Below are 23,815 nucleotides of genomic sequence, written 5' to 3'. Positions count from 1 at the left end.
TGAGAGAGCCCGGCAGCAATGTCTAGGGCAATCATCAGCGAACATCCCCAGTTCTGACCTTGCGATGGAGGAAGATCATTGATGACTTTGGTTAAGGATAGCGCCTGTCCTGAAGAACTCCCACAGTAAAGTCCTGGGGCTGAGATGATTGACCGACCATAATCAATTGTCTTGCAATGAAGCAGTCTGGGAATGATGACCTACAATTGGCATCACAATGAAGCAGTCTGGGAATGATGACCTACAATTGGCATCACAATGAAGCAGTCTGGGAATGGAGTCCTGCAGCTAGCGTCACAATGAAGCATCCTGGTAATGGAGTCCTGCAGTCAGCATCACAGTGAAGCAGTCTGGGAATGGAGTCCTGCAGCTAGCGTCACAATGAAGCATCCTGGTAATGGAGTCCTGCAGTCAGCATCACAATGAAGCAGTCTGGGAATGGAGTCCTGCAGTCAGCATCACAGTGAAACAACCTGGGAACGATGTCCTGCAGTCAGCATCACAATGAAACAGCCTGGGAAGGGTGTTCTGTTGTCAGCATTGCAGTGAAGCAGTTGGGGAATTATCACTTGCAGCATGAAGGTGAAATTGACAAAGGGATGTGTTTTTCAGTCTGGACTAATGGGCTGTGGTGTGACTGGGAAGTCCCTGGGGAGTTAATGTGCTTTGCAGCCTGCTTGGGTGATGAGGTCATTGCTGGGTGGAGCCAAGGAATGCAGAGAGACATTTTGAAAAGTTTTAGAGGCAGTTTTTGGAAAAGGTTTCTGGAGAGAGGAGTTGAATTCTGACCTTTCTGTCGCTGAGTCTGCAATTCTCCCACAGTAAGATAGATTGAGGTCTATGCTTGTTTTTAATGGGAAATTGAGTAGTAGTGTTTACGGTGTAATTGTAAGCTGCTCTTTGAGTGTGAAATTTTTGGAGAGGGTTACAGAAGCGGTTGACTAGGATGTTGCCTGGTATGGAGGGCATTAGCTATGAGGAGAGGTTAGATAAAATCAGTCTGTTCTTACTGATGGAGCTGGAGAGGTGACCTGATAGAGGTCTGCAAAATTGAATGGCATGGACAGAGTGGACAATCGGATGCTCTTTCCTAGGGTAGGTGAGTCAAGTCCCAGGGGGACATAGGTTTAAAGTGCGTGGGATAAAGTTTAGAACAGATGTGCGAGGCAGGTGTTTTACACAGGGTGGTAAATATATGTCTGGGGAGGGGGTGGGAGCCAGTACGATAGCGGCATTTACAGGGCATCTAGACAAATATATGAATAGGGTGGGAATGGAAGGATACAGACTCCGTAAGTGCAAATGGTTTTAGCTTAGGCAGGTACCATGGCCGGCGCAGACCCAAGGGCTGATTCTTTGTTCTCTGTTCTCAACACCATCCCTCAAATTATCTACACCCCAGGGAACTGTCCAAATCTAAACAATATTCCATTATTCACCTATAAATAAACAGGTGTTACTGTTCCGGACCACACCCCAATGTATGTTAGCAAATTGGACGAGAAACCTCTGTCCTCTGTGCAGAGTTGCTTTCAGCAAAGAAGAGACCCTTTCAAACACAATGAAATGAAATGAAAATCGCTTATTGTCACAAGTAGGCTTCAAATGAAGCCCCTAGTCGCCACAGTCCGGCGCCTGTTCAGGGAGGCTGGTACGGGAAGGTGCAAGTCCTTCTGTGTAGAGAGATGCTTTCAGCAAAGGAGAGAGACCCTTTCAGACAAAAGCTGCGAGTCTTTCTGTCTTCGGCAGAGTAAAAGCTAAACTGCTTGCTACAGTTGTGGGTCCTCCCATTAATTATTTCATTCTAGCCCATTAATTGTCTTATGACCATCTTACTAAGGCTAACCCCCTCAATTATTTAAATCCCAGAGAACCTTTTTTCTATAAACAAAAGTCCATTGTATAGGTGAATAATTAAATGGTAATAATCAATGACTAACCCACTTTTATGATGACTTAATTGCATCTTTTACAGACACACCACCTGCCTGTCTGTTATACCAGGACTTATAAAAATATTGCTGCAACAAATATATGATATGTATAACCATTTCCTACATTCATCACACACGTAAATGGTTGGAATGGATAATTACCTCACTCTTGCGACACCTTAATTACAGCTTTAGCAGACACAGTCTGGATACCTTAACCTAGGTTCTTTAATAATATTACTGCAACAAATATAGACCTTAACCCAGGCTTTTAATAATATTACTGCAATATAAAATGCAATATATAGAACAATTTCTTATCATCATACCCAGTGCCACATGCTAGCAAGTACTTCTATCTTTGGACTAACAGTACAAAATAAATATTGTTGATGCATGTGGGTTGAATGCAAGATTAACAGAATTAGATAGTTCTTCACTGTACAAGGGTTGGTACTAGACTAAGGGAAAAAGCCCGCGAGGTGGCCGATGATGTCACGTGTGTCACATGACTCCCTTTTAAAAAAATATATATTTTATTAAAGTTTTCAAACACAATTTTTTCCCTTACAAATCAAAGAAATAAAAATATAAGTAACATGATAACTGCAATATAACATTGTGTAACACATGACTCCCTTCTTAAAGAAACAGTGCACACAACTACAATAACCCACATGTATATCTTCCCTACCCCTTTACTTGGGATTTCCAACACAACTACTAACTAGTATTTTAACATAGTCATTTACTTCTATATTCAATAGCAGGTATCAAATTATTACATTGTAATGACACAGTCAGTAAGATAGATGATCAGGTGGGCATCTACCTCTCGCTGGTTGCCTGTGCATATCTGGGACTTTGTTCTTGACCTTAGATGTATTTTCTGATTCTCCAGTAGATGTCGCAACCCTGGAAGGTGTTAGTTTCTTTTTCCAAGGGAAGACGAGTAGTAGCAGGTACTTCGGGTGCAATCTTCGGTAGATTAACTAGAAGTTACACAGTCAGATGGGATGGAGACAGTTGCCTCTTGAGGTAGTCCTGGCTCTGGCACACTGACACGTGTTGACAATAATTTATCTGCATGACATCTCCACACGCGTTTATTTGTCCTTTGGACCATGTAGGATATTGGACCAATCTGAGCCAATACCATCGCAGAGACCCACTTCTTGTGACTTGTGTAGCTGCATGTTAACACTTATTCTCAGTGTTGCAACGAGCGTTTCCTTGAGAACTTCCTTGTCTCAAGATCAGTGACTGTTGGTTTGCCCGACTATGTCAGATGTCTCCACTAGCAAGAGTAAATCAAAGGTAGTCCTTGGCTTCCTTTTCATCAACCGTAAAGCTAGTGAACATTGTGTAGTTGCATGTGGTGTATTTCGGTATGTTGCTAAAACCTTGTTCCCACGGTGATGAAATGAACCTTGGTCCTTGGAAGCTTTCAGTGCAAGCTTCAAGGACTGGACAAACCTTTTGGCTAAACCATTCATGAATGGGTGGTATGATGCTGACTTTAAAGGCCCAATTGTACGGCCACACTGCACCCAAAAAGCAGCTGGCTGCAGCACAGCATAGCCAATAGAAGCCGGGAGAACCCGCTCCCGGAATCTACCCTGCTTGCAACGCCTCCGAAGATCTATCGTGATCTCGCGAGACATTACGATATAAACCCCGTCCATTGTGGGGGGGGTCACTTTTTAGCAAATTTGCATATTACAGCTAGTCTCACTTTAATGTTCAGATTCCCGAGGCATGGGATCTATCTCCTTCGCCTCAGAGACCTTGAGCATGTGCCGTTCAGTCCTGGTCTCTACAAACTACGAACAGACGGAATGGCCCTTGTGGGGGGACTCCCAGGAGATTTAGGCCGCCCGTTGCATGCCCTTGGGCAGGGTGGCACCCTGGCACTGCCAGCCTGGTACTGCCAAGGTGCCCAGCTGGTTCCACTGGTTGACTTCATGAAGACCATCTCAAGCTGTAGGAAAAGTGCGTACCCAACTGAAGGCCGAACCTTAAAAAATAACGTTTTTAAAAATCAATTTAGAGTACCCAATTCATTTTTTTCCACTTAAGGGGCAATTTAACATGGCCAATCCATCTACCCTTCACATTTTTGGGTTGTGGGGGCAAAACCCACACAAACACGGGGAGAATGTGCAAACTCCACTCAACAGTGATCCAGAACCGTGATCGAACCTGGGACCTCGGCGCCGTGAGGCTGCAGTGCTAACCACTGTGCCACCCTTTAAAATGAAAGTTAATGGGTCGGCGTTTCCGAGCTAGACTCAGCTTAATATTTCCCAACTTAAGCAGGAAAGTAAAGTCATCCTTTATCCTTTTATTTTGTTATATTTTATTTACCTCTCATCCACCCATTTCCCTCATTTCTGTCTGTATGTGTGTTTAGAGAGGGGGGGGGGGTGTTGGGAGTCAGATAGTGGATAGCCTGTTGTATTTATTTGCCTATTTAATTTAACTTGCTATCGGAATGAGGCCATTGAAACTTTCGAGAGGCCTGCCACGAGATTCGCGGAGCTTGAAATGTCTCGCGAGATTTAACAGACTCTTTTGAGGGGTTGCGATCTGGATCTCCCTGGGAGAGGAATTATAAATTTGGGTCAGAACCCCGTAAATTCCTCCCTTGCTTCCCACTGCAGCCGAGGATGCACTCATCCAGACCTTGGAGTTTGTCCATTTTTAAGCCTGCTAAAACCTCCTCACGCCCTATGTCAAACTGCTCAAGAACATCACAGTCCATTTCCCTGGATTTTGTATCATATCCTCCTCACGAGTGAATATTTAACAACCTACCAATGTACTTCAGCTCCACACACAGATTACCCCTTTGTTCCCTACTCTTTCCTTGGTCATTCTCTTCCCCTTAATATTTTGGGATTCTCCCTAATCCAACCCGCCAATGTGTTCATGTCCCCTCTTTACTCTCCGAATTGCTTTCTCAAGTTCACCCTACAATTCCTATGCTCCAATTTGTTCCCTTTGTACCTGCTAAAAGCCTCTTTCTGATCCAATCCCCAATATTCCTAGATATCCAGGGTTCTCTGGGCTCGTTGCTCCTACATTTCATCCTGAAGGGAACATGTTGGACCTGCACTCTCCCCATTTCAATTTGCACGCCCCACTACTCTGCTGTAGATTTTTCCCCACAAGAAGCTGTTCCCAGTCTAATTTGGTCAGATCCTGCCTGATTCTAATAAAATCTGCCTTCCCCAGTCCAAAACTATTTTTTGCAGACCATCTTTTTTCCTTTTCCATAATGCACAATCATACTGTGTTGTGATCACTATCTCGAAAATGCTCCCTCACTGCCACTTCGAACACTTGTCCAGCTTTGTTCCTCAGAATTAGATACAGCACATCTCCCTTGTTGGACCTTCTACATATTGACAAAGAAAGCTTGCGGAATACATTTCAAGAAATCCACCCCCTCGAAAACCTCTACAGTATGACTATCTCAATTAATGTTGACAAAGTTGAAATCCCCTACTATAATTGACCATCATTATTATTTCTACACATCTCAGTGAATGTGTACATATCTGCTCCTCTATTGCCTGCTGTTCGAATGCCTATAATACTCTCAACAATGCGATAGCCCCCTTTTTATTCCTAAACTCTATCCACAAAGCCTCATTTGAAGACTGACTTCTTCATTAATAATGCAACACCACCTCCTCTTTTACACCTTCCCGTGTCTCGTCTGAAGATCCTATATCCCAGAATGGTGAGCTCAGCCCTGCCCCTCCCTGAACCATATCTGATGGCAACAATATTGCAATTCCATGTGTCAATCCACACCCTTGACTCCTCATTCTTTCCTATAATGCTCCGAGCATTAAAGTGGAGGCCACCCAGCCTTGCATTACTCTCTTGGAACTCAATATGGCTGAACGCCCGATGTCTTGGTTCCTTTTACCATAGTATATTGTGTCCCTATTGTAGTAATGCTTTTGTGTCCCCTCTCCCTGCTGGAACAGTTTAAACTCCTCCCAGCAACACTAACAAACCCATCCGTAAGGATTTTGGTTTCAATCTGGTTCAGGTGCAGACTGTCCCACATGTACATGCCACACCTGCCCCAGAAACTACTTCCTTTCAATAGGCATGATTTTCTACATAGAGGATTGGCATGGGTCAGTATATCACATGAAGATCAAGGAAGGTACCATGGTCAGAAGATTAAATTGGGGCTTGGCCTAGGGCTGTTCAAGTGCTGCATACAGGACATGGACTGGAGTGAAGGATTTAAAAAGGGACTCTGAAGACAGAAGCAGGAATGGCTAGAGATGAGAGGGTAGTTAGAGAGGCCAGAGGGTTGCTGATGTCAGATTTGAAGGGAATGTTACTGGGGAAAGATTCCACCCGAATGATATAGAATCAAACCTATTTTTAAATGAATGAGACAGCAGAGTTTGTCAATATCTTTATTGTAACTATTCATCAGAAGATGTGGAGTGAGTACAATATATATATCACAAAATACTTTTGAACACAACACTCAATGCTCCCATGTAATCGCAAGTATTCTGAATACACAAAAATATATCGACAGTGGATTTCTCTTGTGGGGCAGGGAGAGATCACAAGAGCACTGCATGGAACCAATTCTGACTTGCGTTACGTTATAATTACTGTTATACATTTGTGTACAGTCACCTCCTATATTGTAATGCTCACTTTGGAAGCCACAGCAACACATTCACATCGTGAAGAGGCAAAGTGAAGCTAAGCTCTGACCTACAAGTGGTTATTCAGGGAATAAAATTAGTTGTTCACCACAAGCCCAGGTGATAAAGGGGCAAGGCAGCTAATACTAAAACATCTTAAATTCTTTCAGGGAAGAAATGAAATAACATTTGTGATATTTGAGATTGCAGTACAGCCATTAGAGGGCAAAGTCAAACTACAGGAACCCCAGGAGGATACGGAGCATGTTGTGTTGCTATCAGCACTCCCAAGGATTAAATCTCAGCCACACAGCAAAATAATGCAGGCAGTGAGGGGACGATATACAAGGTTAGCAGAGGCTGTGGGTCAGCAAATCACGAGAAGCCGAATGAGAATTTAAAACTTTTTTCATTCCTTTTTTATTATTTGTATTTTCTCGTGGCTTCCTTTCAGTAGGCATGATTTTCTACGTAGAGAGATTGGCTAGCTGCACCATCACTCTCGCCGCTGGTCTCATACTGCCCGAGAGAAGCCAAACTGTTAACCTAAAAAATGAAAACAGATTATTATGCTTCAAATACATTTTTTATGGCTTTATAGAAAATAACCATAAACACCAAAGAAAGAACTGTACCGGCTAAAAGCAGGAGCCCTGATCACATCACTGTCCCCATGGCTCCTCACACTAAGTCAAAGTCACCATTACTCCTATAGTCACTGATATACACTGACTCTTGGTCTGGTGGGCAACACCTCTGTTTTAAAATTCTCATCCTTGTGTTGCCAACACTGGACTTTACAAGTCTAACTGCATTTTAAAATTCCTTCAACTCAAAACTCTGGAAAGGGGGATGGCAGCTTCTTGCGGTAAAGCCCAAATGGTCTGGTTGTTAAACAGAAACCTATTGAATTATCAAATGACAGCTCCTACACTTGGGATAGCTGCTTTTGGGATAGCTGCTTTTTGAGACGCAGATACTGCTATGTGGAGCAACAAAGCAGCTACGCAGGAGTAGATTATTCAACCCATCGAACATTTTCTTTTAATTATTTTTTAGGGAATGTGGACTTCGCTGGTGAGGCCAGAATTTGTTGCCCATCCCCAATTGCCCTTGAGAAGGTGGGGGTGAGCTTCCTTCTTGAACCGCTGCAATCCCTTGGTGTAGATACACCCACAGTGCTATTAGGGAGGAAGATCCAGGATATTGACCCAGCGACAGTGAAGGAATGGTAATATATTTCCAAGTAAGGGTGGTGAGTGACCTGGAGGGGAATTTCCAGGTCGTAGGGATCCCATGTTTTTTTTAAATTTGTTCATGGGATGTGGGCGTCGCTGCTGGGCCAGGATTTATTGCCCATCCCAGAGGGCATTTTTAAAGAGTCAACCACATTGGATTTGCTGCCTTGTCCTTCTAGATGGTCATGGGTTTGGAAGATGCCTAAGGCTAATCCTGAGGGGTATTGACAGGTTCAATGTGGACAGGATGTTTCCTCTTGTGAAAGAATTTAGTACTAGGGACCACTGTTTTAAAAAAAAAAAAAAGTCGCCTATTTAGGACAGAGGTGGAGAAAGTTTTCTGAGTTGAGTGTAGTTGGAATTCTCTTCCTCAAAAGGAAGCAGAGTCTTTGAATATTTTGAAGGCTGAGCGAGATAGATTCTTGATAATTAAGGGGGTAAAAGGTTCTAGAGAGTAGGTGGGAATGTGGAATGGAGGTTATAGTCAGATCTGCCATGATCATATTGAATGGTGGAGCAGACCCGAAAGGCTAAGTGGCCTACTCTTGCTCCTAGTTCTTGAATGCAAGTACCCCCTGATTTGGCTTTATAACCATCCCTCCCCTCAAGTATAGGCCTGAAGGTGAGACAGGAACCATTATTACCTCAGCACGCTTCATGAACTCATCCTGCGCTGCCTGTAAATTGTCCTGCTCCCCATGCCAGGCATTCAGTGCAGAGGCCTGTAGAGCTCGGCCAAAGGAGAAGGTCAGTGCCCATGGTTTTGGCAGTGGACATTTGTTGATGGCATTGAGGTGGATGGTGGCTTCCTCCTCACTTTGCCCTCCGGACAAGAAAGTGACTCCTGGGGGAAAAGCAGAACACAAGCCAGTCCAAAATTGCAGTGTCTATATACTATGTTTGTCTTGCCATGTGATTTATAATATGACTGAGGTTGATGGAGTTCTGTGCATCAATTTAAACCTCTTGCAGTGACAAAGAATGGAGTGCAATTGGACAGCTTCATGACATTCATACACCCTAGACGTTTCTAATAAGTCTGTACATCATTAAAATGTGTAAAGGGGCAGCACGGTGGCGCAATGGTTAGCACTGCTGCCTCACAGCACCGAGGTCCCAGGTTCGATCCCAGCCCTGGGTTATTGTCTGTGTGGAGTTTGCACACTCTCCCCGTGTCTGTGTGGGTTTCACCCCCTCAACCCAAAGATGTGCAGGTTAGGTGGATTCGCTACACCAAATTGCCCCTTAATTGGAAAAATGAATTGGGTACTCTAAATTTAGTTTTTTTAAATGTGTAAAGTAGAGGGCGGCGCAGTGGATAGCACTGCTGCCTCATGGTGCTGAGGACCCAGGTTTGACCCCGATCCCTCTCAGTGTAGCGTTTGCACATTCCCCCATGTCTGCGATGGTCTCACCCCCACAACAATGTCCCCTAATTGAAAAAAAGATAATTAGGTATTCTAAAAAAAAAATTTTTTTTTTTTTTTTTTTTTTTAAATGTGTAAAGATGTAATTAATATCCAGCATAACAGAATTCGAGCTAAGAGGAGCAGACAGCCCATACAGCCTGTCGAGCCGGGTCTGCCACCATTCAACATGATCATGGCTGATGCTGGGCTTCAACTGCACTTTCCTCCCACTCCCCATATCTTTCCATAGAACCATTGAACCTCTACAATACAGGAGGCCATTCAGCCTATCGTGGCTGCAGCGACTCTCTGAAAAAGAGTACCCAACCTAGGCCCACTCCTCCACCCTACCCATAACCCCTGGAACGTGCACATCTTTGGAAATTAAAGGGCACTTTATCATGGCCAATCCACCCAGCCTGCACATCTTTGTAATGTGGGAGGAAACCCACGCAGACACGGGGAGAATGACTCCACACAGTCAGTCACCAAGGCTGGAATTGAACCCGGGTCCCTGGTGGTGAGAAAGCAGTGCTAACCACCAATTCCTTGACACCAAAGATCTGTGCCTCAGTATTGAATATATTCAACAATGGTACATCCACAACCCTCTGGTGTAGAGAATTCCAAAAATCAATAACTGTTTGAATAAAGAGACCCCTAAATGATCAGTTCTTTATCCGGAAACTGTGCCCCTTTGTTCTAGATTCCCCAACCAGGGAAATCAACGTCTCACTATGAACCCCATCAAGCCCCTTAATAATCTTGAATGATTGCCGCTTAATTGGAAAAAAATAATGGCGTACTCTAAATTTATAGTTTAAAAAAAATAAAAAATCAAACAAACAGCTTTACAATTACCAGTTGAACAGTTGTTACATACAAGGGGAAAACCTTACCTCACTATTTACATCTGTCGCTATATATTTTCCAACCCCTGAATCACAACTTTAAAAAAAAAATTAGAGTACCCAATTATTTTTTTCCAATTAAGGGGCAATTTAGTGTGGCCAATCCACCCAACCAGCACATCTTTGGGTTGTGGGGGCGAAACCCATGCAGACACTGGGAGAATGTGCAAACTCCACACGGACAGTGACCCAGAGCCAGGATCGAACCCAGGTCCTCAGCGCCATAGTCCCAATGCTAATTACTGCACCACCATGCTGCTCCCTTAATCACAACTTTAACACATACTGCTGGTATGTATTTGAACCCAGGGTTTTTAATAATATTACAGCAATAAAATATGTATAACTTTCTTACATTCATCACAAAGCTCTGACAATCTTGCTTTTAGATTTCTGGCTTGTTTACTCTCATTCTATTTTTTCCCCTTTATCATCTTGTGGTGGTCCTTTGCTGGGTTTTGAAAGACTCTCAATCTGCAGACCTGCTTTTATTCTTTGCGTTATAAGACTCCTCTTTTTAATCTAATACTATCCTCAGCCTTCTTTTTTAAAAATAAATTTAGAGTACCCAATTCATTTTTTTTCCAATTAAGTGGCAATTTAGCGTGGCCAATCCACCCAACCAGCACATCTTTGGGTTGTGGCGGCGAAACCCACGCAGACACGGGGAGAATGTGCAAACCCCACGCGGACAGTGACCCAGAGCCGGGATCGAACCTGGGACCTTGGCGCCGTGAGGCTGCAGAGCTAACCCACTGCGCCACCGTGCTATCTTCAGCCTCCGAAGTAAACATGCTCGGTAGTGTGACACTGCTGAGCTGGGGCATCATTCTTCTGGTTAACTTGCTTTCATGAATATGTTGACCCCTTCAGTCACCCAGTCAGTGTGTGTGTCAGCCAGCTGCATGGTGTGATTCCCCAGTGACCATCTTCCATGCCATCAAGGGTAAATACCAGTCCTCAGAGTTGCATCAAGCCTTCAATCATTTCAAATCACTGTACTCCACAATGTAACAATTAAGAGGGAGGCAGCTTGTGAAAAATACTAATTTATACCCAAAGATAGCTCAGTGAAACTACACAAATGTTCTCTACTCCCCATTATTAGACATCTCACATGGAGTACCAAACTCACTAAGGTAAACCTTTCAACTGGGACTGGAATCCACATACCTGGGACAGCAGGTGGGACAGTGCGTCGCAGCGCAGTAACTGTGGAAATGGCAACTTCCTCTGGGCTGTACTTGGTTGGGCAGGCATGGCCTGCAGTAACCATGTTGGGCTTTAACAAAGTGCCTTCCAAATAAATGTGGTGATCACTTAGAGCCTTGTAGACTGCCCCCAACACCTGAAACACAAAAAGCAAACACTATAATTCACAACGGTCTGGTACAGAGAACCCAGTTCCCTTTTAGCTCTCTATGATGTAGAAATTAATAGCTAGTAATTTGTCTGCGTTTATTTTCAGGTTGTGAATTAGAGTCACTCTCACAATGGGTGCCGCAACCGGGAAGCCCAAAACTGGCCCAAAATTGGGCCTTAGAATAGTTCAGGCAAGTAGCTTCCTCATATCAGCATGTTCATTTCATGTAGCATGTCTCAGGTAAGGCAGGGGGTCCACCTGGCGGAATTTAAAAGGAAATTGAACTAGCATTCTTGATGTCGGCCAATTCCAAGATTGTATCCCCATTGGGAGAAGCCCAGCAGCTGCCCTACAGACCCGAAGTGGCGAAACATTCATTACATCTCTCATTAATGAATGTTAGGAACCGGTCTGAAAAATCAGACATAGCCAAAATGGCACCGGACATTTTTCCCCCTTTGGGTCTCCCTGAGGAACAGTGCTTAACCTCACCTTTTTGCTCCTTTATTCTACCTGAAAAATTGCTGAGACAATAACTGATTTCTACCTTGATTTGTTGCTCCTAGTGCTGCCTCATTAGTCCTCTTCCCTTCTCTGCCACATATATCCTTGTAAGAAGTCTTACAACACCAGGTTAAAGTCCAACAGGTTTGTTTCGATGTCACTAGCTGGAGCAGCGCTCCGAAAGCTAGTGACATCGAAACAAACCTGTTGGACTTTAACCTGGTGTTGTAAGACATCTTACTGTGCTCACCCCTGTCCAACGCCAGCATCTCCACATATATCCTTCACATGGACTTTACATGATCCACCATTGGGCTATCTTTAATTGCCTCAGAACTGTGTCAATCTTCAAAGTGATGTGTTCTCTCAAGAATTTGCTTGCATTTATTTTATTTTCCAATTATGTTATTTTCTGTCATTTTACATGAATCAGGTTTGCATTTAATTTCTCTTCTAATTTGCAAATTCAGTTTTTACCTGCTGTCCCTGTCCCTGTTTAAGATCAGTCTCTGACTCAAGCCATTTTTCTTGATTTTCATTTACCAGTTGTTTACAATATAACAGAGACTGCATTGAGAAGTACTAAATTGTCCAGAAACCACTTGAGACAGTTTTTGAAAGATGCCAAATAAATCCCCCAACCAACCTTTTCAGTGATATACTGGCATCGCTTCAGATCATGGTCACCATCAGGAAGGATCTCGGGCTCCACAATGGGAACAATGCCATTCTAGAACAGAAAGGAGGAAAAATGGTGAAGACATGCAGCGATCCTGAACCCCACCTCTAGAAATGGAACTTTCCCAAGGGTGGCACGGTGTCGGAGTGGTTAGCACTGCTGCCTCACGGCACCGAGGTCCCAGGTTCGATCCCGGCTCTGGGTCACTGTCCGTGTGGAGTTTGCACATTCTCCCCGTGTGTGGGGGTCTCACCCCCACAACCCAAAGGTATGCAGGAAAGGGGGATTGACCATGCTAAATTGCCCCTTAATTGGAAAAAAAGAATTGGGTACTCATGAAGCTTTCCCCATTAACTTACTATCTCGCCTCCCAACACATTGATGGACACATAAGAAATAGGAGTAGGCCATTCAATGAGACCATGGCTGATTTTCTACTTCCAACACCATTTTCCTACACTACCCATATCTCTTGACATTTTTAAAATGTAGAAATCTAATGATCCCCATCTTGGACATACTCAACAAATGAGCCTTCACAGTCCTCTGGAACAGAGAATTCCAAAGATTCACTACCCTGAGTGAGAAGATTTCTCTTCATCTCAAGTCCTAAATGGCCTGCATTTGACCTGGCCTGGCACACTGAGACTGTCACCTGGTTCTGGTTCTAGAAGTAAATCCAAAATCCGGACAATCCAATCCCTCTTTTCCCCCCTCCATTTTTATTCCTTCCTCTCCTGAAGCCACAAATTGGTTTACAAACATGTACAAATACATTCCAATACTTTGCCAAAGTGGCCAATCTTTAGATATATGGATCACTGGGACGTCTTCTGGGGAAGGTGGGACAGGTTACACCTGAACTGGAGGGGCACCAATATCCTGGGCGGGAGGTTTGCTAGTGCTGTTCGGAAGGATTTAAACTAGTGGAAAACCAGAACAGCAGACCAGTAAGTGTAGAGACTGGGGGAAAAATGAGACCGAGATAAATATAGCGCATAGTAAGAGCAGGCGGAGGGAAACTGCAGGGCTCAGCGGGACTGTAAGTTTGGAGGCAGTTTGCTTCAATGCAAGAAGAATAACAGGTAAAACAGATGAACTGAGATTACTGCATGGAACTACGATGTAATTGCAATTACAGAGACATGGTTAAAGGAGGGACAAGACTGGCAGCTTAACATTCCGGGATATTGTTGTTTTAGACGGGACAGAAGGGGGAACAAAAAAAAGAGTTGGGGGAGCTGCATTGCTATCACAGCTGTATTGAGGGAGGACACATTGGAGGGACCTTGTAGTGAGGCATTATGGGTGGAGCTAAGGAATAAGAAGGGGGAAATCACAATGTTTGGAGTGTACTCTATATCTCCCAACAGCCCACAGGAGCAGTTGTGTAGTCCGATACTACAAAAAGGTGTGAAAAAAGCAGGGTAGTTGCGATGGGCGACTTTAACTTCCCCCATATTGACTGGGAATCCCTCACAGCCAGGAGCTCGGATGGAGATCAATTTGTTAGGTGTGTCCAGAAGGGTTTTTTGATACAGTATGTTGACAATCCAACCAGGGAGGGGGCCATACTAGACTTGGTATTGGGGAATGAGCCAGGCGATTGATGTTTCAGTGGGGGGAGCATTCTGGGCTTAGCGACCATAATTCCATAAGATTTTGAATAGTCATGAATAAGGACAAGAGCGGCCCGCGGATGAGGGTGCTTAATTAGGAGGGGGTCAATTACATTCAAATTAGACAGGAACTGGGGAATGTGGATTGGGAGCGGCTATTTGAGGATAAATCCACGTCTGACATGTGGGAGGCTTTTAAAGGCCAGTTGATGCAGGACAGGCATGTTCCGGCAAAAACAAAAGACAATGGCAGGATTCGGGAACCATGGATTACAAGGAAAATTGTAAGCCTAGTCAAAAGGAAGCATGCGATAGATGTGGGCATCTAAAAACTGACAAAACCCTTGAGGAGTATAGTGAAAGTAGCAAGGAACCTGAACGTGGAATTATGAGGGCTAACAGGGACCATGAAATGTCTTTAGCTAACATGGTCATAGAGAATCCCAAGGCTTTTTATGCATATATTAGGAGCAAGAAGCAGCAAGAGAAAGAGTAGGCCCACTCAAGGATAATGGAGGGAAGTTATGCAGGAAGTGGGTGGAATCCTTAATGAGTACTTTGTATAGGTATTCACCAGGGAGAAGGACATGACAGATGTTGAGGTCAGGGATAAGTGTGTGAACGCTCTGGAGAACATGAATATTTCAAAGGAGAAGTGTTGAGTACCCTAAATTGCATTAAGGTAGACAAGTCCCTGGGGCCGAATGGAATCTATCCCCGTTTACTATGGGACGCTAGGGGAGAAATAGCTGGGGCCTTAACAGATATCTTCACATCCTCTTTGACTACAAGCGAGGTTCCAGAGGATTATATTGTTCCCTTGTTTGAGAAAAGGAAGCAGGGATAATCCAGCAAATTATAGGCCGGTGAGCTTGACATCAGTGGTGGGAAAGTTTTGGAAAAGGTACTGCGGGACAGGAATTATTACACATTTGGAGGAAAACGGACTGACAGCATGGTTTTGTAAGGGGAAGGTAGTGTCTCACCAACTTGATTGAGTTTTTTGAAGAAGTAACAAAGAAAATTTTTTTGCTCTTTACCCGAGTATTGCTGAAAAAAATAGGCATGTCAAAGTTTTGCATCTTGCACTCATCAGGACGTTTCACCAGAGTACCAGCAGAAGGGGAAAACGACAATTTATACTGTAGGAGAAGAGAGTGCTGATTGGTTGACAAGTGGTCTCTGATTGGTAGAGGTGTTATCATGAAGAATGTACCAGTTGATGGTGACTGACAGTTAACTGAAATTTAGACCAGGCAACGTGACTCAGATTGGCCTGTGAATGGCTGTCTCTTACTTTATTTTGCTGAAACAGGCGCACTGTGTACACGTTCTTAGTGTCTGCAAACTGGGCCCTGTGCATATGCGTTGGGATTCTTAGTCATTCACCAGCAACTGGTGCATTCTCCATGGCAACACCTCTACCAATCAAAGTCTGCTGGTTAACCAATCAGCACTCTCTTCTCATACAGTATAAAATAGTTGTTTTCACCTAACATTGCAGGAATACCAAAGTGTCCTGATCACAGCAAGATCGAAAGCTTTGACTAGGCCCTTTTTTTCAAGCAATACTCTAAATACCAAACTATTACTTGTTAGGAATTTGGCAGACTATTCGGTCATGGAAGCAATCACAGGCTAGTGTAGGACACAAGACGTCTTCAGGCAAGGAGACTTTCAGCTGCATCACTGGACAGTGATTGAGTGCCGATTTTCCTCTTCTTCACATGGAAATGAGAGAGCCCATTGTCGATTCCTTTAACTAGTCTAGCCGAGATGGGTTAATTCAGGACAGAACACAAGTCTTCCGACTTAGCAGGGATTTCCTCCCTCCCTCTCTCCATCCAGCTTGGGTGTACTTTAGTTTGCGGGGGACCGAAGCTACTCATTATTTACAAGTGTCTGCAAGTTGAAAGACAGAAACTTCACATTCAGCCGATGTGGTGCCAACTTGAAACAGATTCTATAAACCATCATCTGCAGTTCACAGTGGTCCCAGTTTACCTGTTGGCAGATACTAGCATAACGTGCCAAGACATTGGCATTCTCAGCAATAGCAAGGGAGGATGGAGTTGTGTCACTGATCTTCAAGACACAGCGCCACTTTGCAAAGTCTGCTCCATCCTTCTTGTACTGAGCACAACGTTCTGACAGTCCATCCAAACCTAGAAAACAAACACAGACTAGCTGTCACACACTGCCCAGTTCACCACAGGTAACCACAAGAACAAAAATGCAAACACCAAGCTTTATCTCGGTTCTAAATAGATTTCTATTTTAATTCCGTAATGCAAAACAGGACAAATCAAATGGTCTCTGGAAGGACCCCATTCTGCTGTTCCACCAGCAACTAATACACAACCTAACTGACCAAAAATAGACTTTTTTTTCTCCTTTTTTTTTGTATCAATTTAGAATACCCAATTATTTTTCCCCAATTAAGGGCCAATTTAGCGTGGCCAATCTACCTAACCTGCACAGGGAATTCCAATTGTAGCCACTCTACGCCATCAGGAAACTCGCAGGTGGGTATGCGCAGTTGGTAGGACCAGGGAATCCCACCACCAGCGAACTGCCAAAGAATTCCGGCCTCATCTGGATGTAAAAAGATCTACTGAAATTATGTGAAGACCAAAGGAGTTCTTCCCAGTGTCCTGAGCAGCATTTATCCCTCGGGCAACATAACTAATACATTAACTGGTCGTTATCTCACTGTCCGAGAGACTTCTACATTGAAATTCAAATATGTTAAATAGGCTGTAAAGGACCAAGTGTGACTGCATCGAAAACGGTCAGCTTGATACAAATGGTAGCACCTCAAAAGATCATGAAAACTAGATTCAAACAAAAGAAATTTCTGGAAACACTCGGTACAATATCACGTATTTACACACTGAATAAATTCAAGTACTTCTAGCCTGTACATACTGGTCTACTAAGTCTTTCCTGTCCTCAAGGCACAGAAAAACAAGATGGACGCCTCCAACCTCTAGGTTAATTTTAAATTTAAGCACATACGATGGACCCATAAACAGCATGTACAAGTGCAAAGCTTTCAATTCATAGCAGATTAATTGTACTGAGGCAGAATGTCCTTTTGCCATGAACCCAAGGCAGAAATGCTGGGAAAAACCCAGAACTAAATCTGGCTCCTTCTAAGAGACATACCACTGGATACAACAACTCATTCCCATTCATGCCAATAGCTTCACCCTGACAGCCCAAATTGGAAATCAGAGATCTTGATCTATGGGTCACAGACACACTAGATGGGGCATTTTTTGCGAGCCAATAGGAAAGCCATTGATTTCAGCTGGCTGGAAATTATGCTTAACGATGCATTTGAATGAGAGCTGGGGATCCTCAAGTGTCAGCATCCTTCCCTGCCTCATGGTTGCTCCATTTGGGCAGCACGGTTTCGCAGTGGGTTAGCACTGCTGCCTCACGGCGCTGAGGTCCCAGGTTTGATTCCGGTTCTGGGTCACTGTCCGTGTGGAGTTTGCACATTCTCCCAGTGTTTGCATGGGTTTCACCCCCACAACCCAAAAGATGTGCAGAGTAGGTGGATTGGCCACGCTAAATTGCCCCTTAATTGGGTACTCTCTAAAAAAAACAAAATGGCTGCTCCATTTGAAAATGAAAAGAAATTAGTCTGGGGAAATTCCATTGAATCCACGCCAAACCCACTGAGAATAAAACAAGGCCATAATCAGTTCCTTTATCAGACAGTGCAGTGATAATCATTACTGGAGTGCAGAATTTCTCACATGTTTCAGGAAACAATACAGCCTGGTTCTATGAAGTAGAGTAAGTTCTCCCAGGTATTGAAAATTTCAGTGGGACAGAGGAGACTTTAATCAGGATTGGAACGGAGCTTGGCAGGATTCCAGAAATTACGAGTGAATGGGAAGGGCTAAGTTAATCAGACAATAGGGATCATCATTGTCACAAAAGGACAATAACTGCTCAGATCCTGTACCCTCTCTAATCACAGCACACAGATCTTCTACCCTTCCTGATTACACCAGAGATGCTGGTCATATTAGGCAGATCCTTTACCTTGAGTGGTGGTTTCTCCATTGGTTCCGGCCAAAGGGACAACACCTTTATCAACCTGGAAATACAGGACAGAGAAGTCTTAGGTTTCAAGTACAATATTGATAGTTATAATCTGTCCCAAATATTGAACAAAACATCCAAATAATTTTTAACCAGATGTTTGAGAATCTTGTACCCGGTTTTGTCGCCATTTTGATGGTGATATTTCAGCTCATTTTGAAAAAGCATCCCTCCCTTTGACTTACATATACATAGTTCGAAGATATGTACAAGCCAAACCTCAGGACTGGTGAAGGGTATATCACTGCTTGTGGCACAGTTACACAGATTCCAGTTCCCCACAGAAAGGATCAAACTCGACCCCAGATAGCAAGACTGCAACTCAGGAACTAGACAGGTCTGATTTTTGTTGGGCATGGGTATTGAGAGATAAGGGGCAAAATTCTCCCCAAACGGCGCGATGTCCGCCGACTGGCGCCCAAAACGGCGCCAATCAGACGGGCATCGCGCCGCCCCAAAGGTGCGGAATGCTCCGCATCTTGGGGGGCCGAGCCCCAACATTGAGGGGCTAGGCCGGAACCGGAGGGATTTCCGCCCCGCCAGCTGGCGGAAACGGCCTTTGTTGCCCCGCCAGCTGGTGCGGAAATGACATGTCGGGGCAGCGCATGCGCGGGAGCGTCAGCGGCCGCTGACAGTTTCCCACGCATGCGCAGTTGGGAGAGTCTCTTCCGCCTCCGCCATGGTGGAGACCGTGGCGGAGGCGGAAGGGAAAGAGTGCCCCCACGGCACAGGCCCGCCCGCGGATTGGTGGGCCCCGATCCCGGGCCAGGCCACCGTGGGGGCACCCCCTGGGGTCAGATCGGACCCCCCCGGAGCCCGCCCATGCCGCCGGTAAGAAAGGTACTTTAATTTACGCTGGTGGGACAGGCAATTTATCCGGGCCGGTGAATCCAGCGGGGGAGCCCGCGACTCCCGCCCCCGCCGAATCTCCGGTGCCGGAGACTGCGGCAACCGGCGGGGGCGGGATTCACGGCAGCCTCCGGCGATTCTCCGACCCGGCAGGGGTCAGAGAGTGATGCCCATCGAGTGAAGGCAAGTACAGATCAGCCATTGTTGTAATCTGCATGGGCCTCATTCAGCTGGAGATGATTGTTCCCTGGTGCTGATTGGGTTGTGAGTTAACCAGCATTAGTAGGACAGGTCAGCTGCTGTAGCGCTGACAGAAAGGAGCGAGGACCCCGAGGGTGTAACTGGGTCCTGTGAAAATACTGCTTTTATGCTGAATAAACGTCTTTCTTTAAACTCTTTAGACGTACAGGAGAGATGTCAGAGGTCGATTCTTTACACAGAGAGTGGTGGGTGTGTGGAATGCACTGCCAGCAGAGGTGGTGGAGTCAGTCATTAGGGACATTTAAACGACTCTTAGACAGACACATGGACAGCAGTAAATTGAGGGATGTAGGTTAGGCTGATCTCAGATTAGGATAAGTGGTTGGCACAACATCGTGGGCCGAAGGGCCTGTACTCTGTTCTAAGAATGACAGAACAGGCTCAAGTTTCTTTGCTAATAGTGATATTTTGATAATATCACGAGACTAATAATCCAGGCTAATGCTCAAAGTACATGGATTCAAATCCCACCAGAATAGCTGGTGGAATTTAAATCCAATTAATTTTTTTAAAAATCTGGAATATAAAGCTAGATTCAATGGTGGTAAACATGAAATTATCAGCGACTGTCAAAAACACACCTGTCCTTTAGGGAAGGAAATCTGCCATCCTTACCCGGTCTGGTCTACATGTGACTCTGGATGTAGCCCATCCTTAATTGCCCTAGAACTGGGTGGCTACATCGGCAATTTCAGAAGGCAATTAAAAATCAACTGGTGATTCCCATATCCCATGGGAAATATAAAAAGGTAAACCTACATGTGAATCGCTTATATTGTTTTAATTCGGGTTCAGGGAGATTGGATCAGTGAGTCAGTTCCACTGATCATTTTGATTTTCAGTCCTGTTGTGTGAAGTAATACCTGGCTGAACTAGATAGTGGGTCAAGGAGCATCATCATGTGTTACAAAATTATTTTCAATTCCTCCTGTGCTATTCTCAGCAACTGGTGTCCTAGCAGACTGCAGACCAGAAGGCTCAGGGAAAAGAGAACATGCAAAAGATATACTTCACAAAACACGCATAAACATTCCCAGTGGAGGCCATGCTGGTTTGCCTCACCAGCGGCAGGAAAATCTAGAACCAGGGCACATGGCAGGTCATTTCTTATTAAGAGGAGAAATTTCTTCACTCAAAATTGGGGAATCTTTGGAATTTCCTCGCCCAGAGGGCAGTGGAAGCTCAACCATTGAGCATGTTCAGACAGAAAATCAATAGATTTCTGGATACCAATGACTTCAAGGGATAGATCAGGAAAATTGAGAGAGACGAACAGCCAAGATCTACCTGAACAGCAGAACAGGCTCGCTGGGCTGAGTGGAATAATCCTGTTCCTGTGTTCCTAAAATCCACCACACTCCGCAGAGATCATGAATATGTGAAAATCTTTAGAATCAGCCATATGCAGCAAATTTGAAATCCAATCTGTAAACATCACTGGTGCAGAATTTGCCCCATCTCTTTCCCCCCCCCTCCCAAGCTGGGGAAACCGTGCTCACTGTTGTCACTCCCTAGTGGGTTGTCTAGCATTTTGAAGTTCTCAAAGTGATATGAACACATCCTGATCATTTACCTTGATCCCTACAACAATATCCTGATCTTTGATCACATTTACAAAGGGTGTCCCATCATCAGTGCTCTGATACAAAGTTTCATGGAAGAAGATGACGCCTCCGATGAAACTTTTGATTCGGTCATCAGCAGTCAGCAGGATCTGCCGGTAGATGCGCCGGTTCTCCTCCGTGTTCTCCACACCAATCTGATTCAGACGCTTGGCCATGCTGCCTAGGAAAAGGAACAGGAACCTACTTAGTGAAAGGTAAATGTGCAGGCTCAGTGATGGTGCTGTGCACACGTGGGTAGTACCTGTTACAGACTCGAGGGTCCAGGTTCCATTCCAGGCCTGTACCAAATTGGCTGATCTCAACCGGAGCAGCATCGGAAGTCAATTGGACACAGTACCCGGATATAAAGAGAGAGGAGGTTTATATTTTAAAAAAAGACTCCCACCCACAATTATATCCTCTACTGGAATAAGCACATCAAATGAGGGCAACAGAGAAAAACAAATCAGACTTTGCTATGATACATCCCCAAGTAACTAGCCAAAATATTGATGTGGGAACACAGCCCAGCAACGAGGGAATGGATTTTAGGAGATGAGAAGCAACAAATACAAATACCCACCATCTCAAATGCTCAACAACACATATAGTTGCATATACTAAATAATAGTTTGGTCCTATCTACAGAGTACTCTTGAAAGGATCATTTTGCTCAACCACGATTCCCCTGCTATTAATCCAATGTTAAATTTTAGGTTTCAACCCTTAAGCCATTGCCTTCAGCTACAATTCGAAATACAAACTCCCTGGCAGCACGGTGGCGCAGTGGGTTAGCCCTGCAGCCTCACGGCGTCGAGGTCCCAGGTTCGATCCCGGCTCTGGGTCACTGTCCGTGTGGAGTTTGCACATTCTCCCAGTGTCTGCGTGGGTTTCACCCCCACAACCCAAAGATGTGCAGGGTAGGTGGATTGGAAACACTAAATTGCCCCTTAATTGGAGAAAATGAATTGGGTACACTAAATTTAACAAAAAAAATTTAAAAATACAAACTCCCAACTGACCTCATTTTAGGAGCAGCAGAAACCCACATTGTGAGTTTTGTGAACTATCACCAGATCCCTGGTTTCACTTCTACATTCCCCAATGGAGACAGGTAAGAGAATGTACACAGGTGAGCAGACTTCACGGTCTTCCCAAACCAACAGCATCAGGTCAAAGCACCAAAGAGTATTTGGAATAAAAGCACACCACCATTAACTGGGCAGACCTTCACAGGTTCCAGTGGCTTCAGGGCACAGATTATCCCTACAGACAGCTTACTGCCCAAATCGCACAAAAATACTTCATAAAATCGGTGAACTTAGAAGCTGCAGTCCATGAATACAGTGATGTGCTGTTAAACCATGTGATGGTTTAGCCAACACCACTGGACCCAGGGTTTGGATTCAATGTTCAGCGCTGAAAAGGGGGTGTATAGGGCAGCACGGTGGCTAGCATTGCTGACTCACGGCACCGAGGTCCCAGGTTCGATCCTGGCTCTGGGTCACTGTCCGTGTGGAGTTTGCACATTCTCCCTGTGTCTGCGTGGGTTTCGCCCCCACAACCCAAAGATGTGCAGGGTAGGTGGATTGGCCACGCTAAATTGCCCCTCAATTGAAAAAAATGAATTAGGTACTCTAAATTTATTTTAAAAAAGAAAAATGGGTGTATGTTGATGAATTCATTGGTCTGCTCACATTGACACTTTTGATACCCTCCCATCTAACATGCTATGGATCAGGAAGGAGTTCCTCAAAACTAGACAGAGACCAATAGTTGGCAGTGTTTATTTATGAGAATTGTGGGGAGATACCTTTTGTGCTGCTGCTCTACTCATTGGTCCATGAAGTAATTGGTTAGCCTTCTTTCTTCAGTCACAACAAGAAATCTGTTAATGTGGCCCTGCTTACACACACATTGAGCTGGCATTTCAGCAGACATTAGTACACTTATAAAGAGAGAGATGGGAACGGACGGCTAATTCTCTTGTACTATCTTCTTCCCCCCCCCTCCCACCAATAACTCACGAGCTGAAAAGCAAAAGGCAGTGAACACTAACCCACAGACTCATCAGCAGCTAGAATCCCCTTGCCAGGGGAGGTAATCTTCAAAGCGATATCAGACAGCTCCTTCTTCTGGGCTGGGGTGAGTGCATGAAATTGGTACGTCATCTTCTAACCTTGTGTGTGGCCAAAACTGAAAGAAAGAAATGTTAAAAATCACAGGTCACTCCCAGAACAGCATATTGGTAAATATGAGCCCTCCTTCCCAGCATCTGGCAACAGTAGGGAAGACTTGTGCCCCAGAACTTGCTGCGCCCCTAACCAAGCTGTTCCAGTACAGCTACAACACTGGCATCTGCCCGGTAATGTGAAAAGTTGCCCAGGTATGTCCTGTGCACAAAAGGCAGGACAAATCCAACCTGGTCAATTACCGTTCCACCAGTCTATTCCCAATCATCAGCAAAGTCATGGAAGGGGTCATTGATCATGCTATCCAGTGGCAATTACTCATCAATAGCCTGCTCACTGACGCTCAGTTTGAGTTCTGTCAGGGCCACTCAGCTCCTGACTTCATTACAGTCTTGGTTCAAACATGGACAAAAGGGCCGAATTCCAGAGGGAAGGCTAGAGT

At 44.7% G+C, this 23,815-nt stretch overlaps 1 protein-coding gene across 1 annotated transcript in view; it reads right to left on the bottom strand.

Annotated features, from left to right (window-relative positions):
* Positions 1-6,368: 6,368 nt before the first annotated feature.
* LOC140387028 (fructose-bisphosphate aldolase C-like) overlaps positions 6,369-23,815 on the bottom strand; it is a 38,163-nt gene continuing 20,716 nt past the window's right edge. The window contains exons 2-9 of the mRNA XM_072470004.1: positions 23,241-23,377; positions 21,151-21,362; positions 18,408-18,462; positions 16,353-16,513; positions 12,697-12,780; positions 11,357-11,531; positions 8,508-8,707; positions 6,369-7,171 (exon numbers count right to left, since the gene is read on the bottom strand). Of these exons, the coding sequence (XP_072326105.1) occupies positions 7,076-7,171; positions 8,508-8,707; positions 11,357-11,531; positions 12,697-12,780; positions 16,353-16,513; positions 18,408-18,462; positions 21,151-21,362; positions 23,241-23,352 (1,095 nt within the window). The 5' untranslated portion in view covers positions 23,353-23,377 and the 3' untranslated portion in view covers positions 6,369-7,075. The remainder of the gene's footprint in view (positions 7,172-8,507; positions 8,708-11,356; positions 11,532-12,696; positions 12,781-16,352; positions 16,514-18,407; positions 18,463-21,150; positions 21,363-23,240; positions 23,378-23,815) is intronic.

Source organism: Scyliorhinus torazame, chromosome 12, assembly GCF_047496885.1.
Source record: "Scyliorhinus torazame isolate Kashiwa2021f chromosome 12, sScyTor2.1, whole genome shotgun sequence".
NCBI classification, from domain to species: domain Eukaryota; kingdom Metazoa; phylum Chordata; class Chondrichthyes; order Carcharhiniformes; family Scyliorhinidae; genus Scyliorhinus; species Scyliorhinus torazame.
This window is presented reverse-complemented; position numbering and strand designations above follow the sequence as displayed.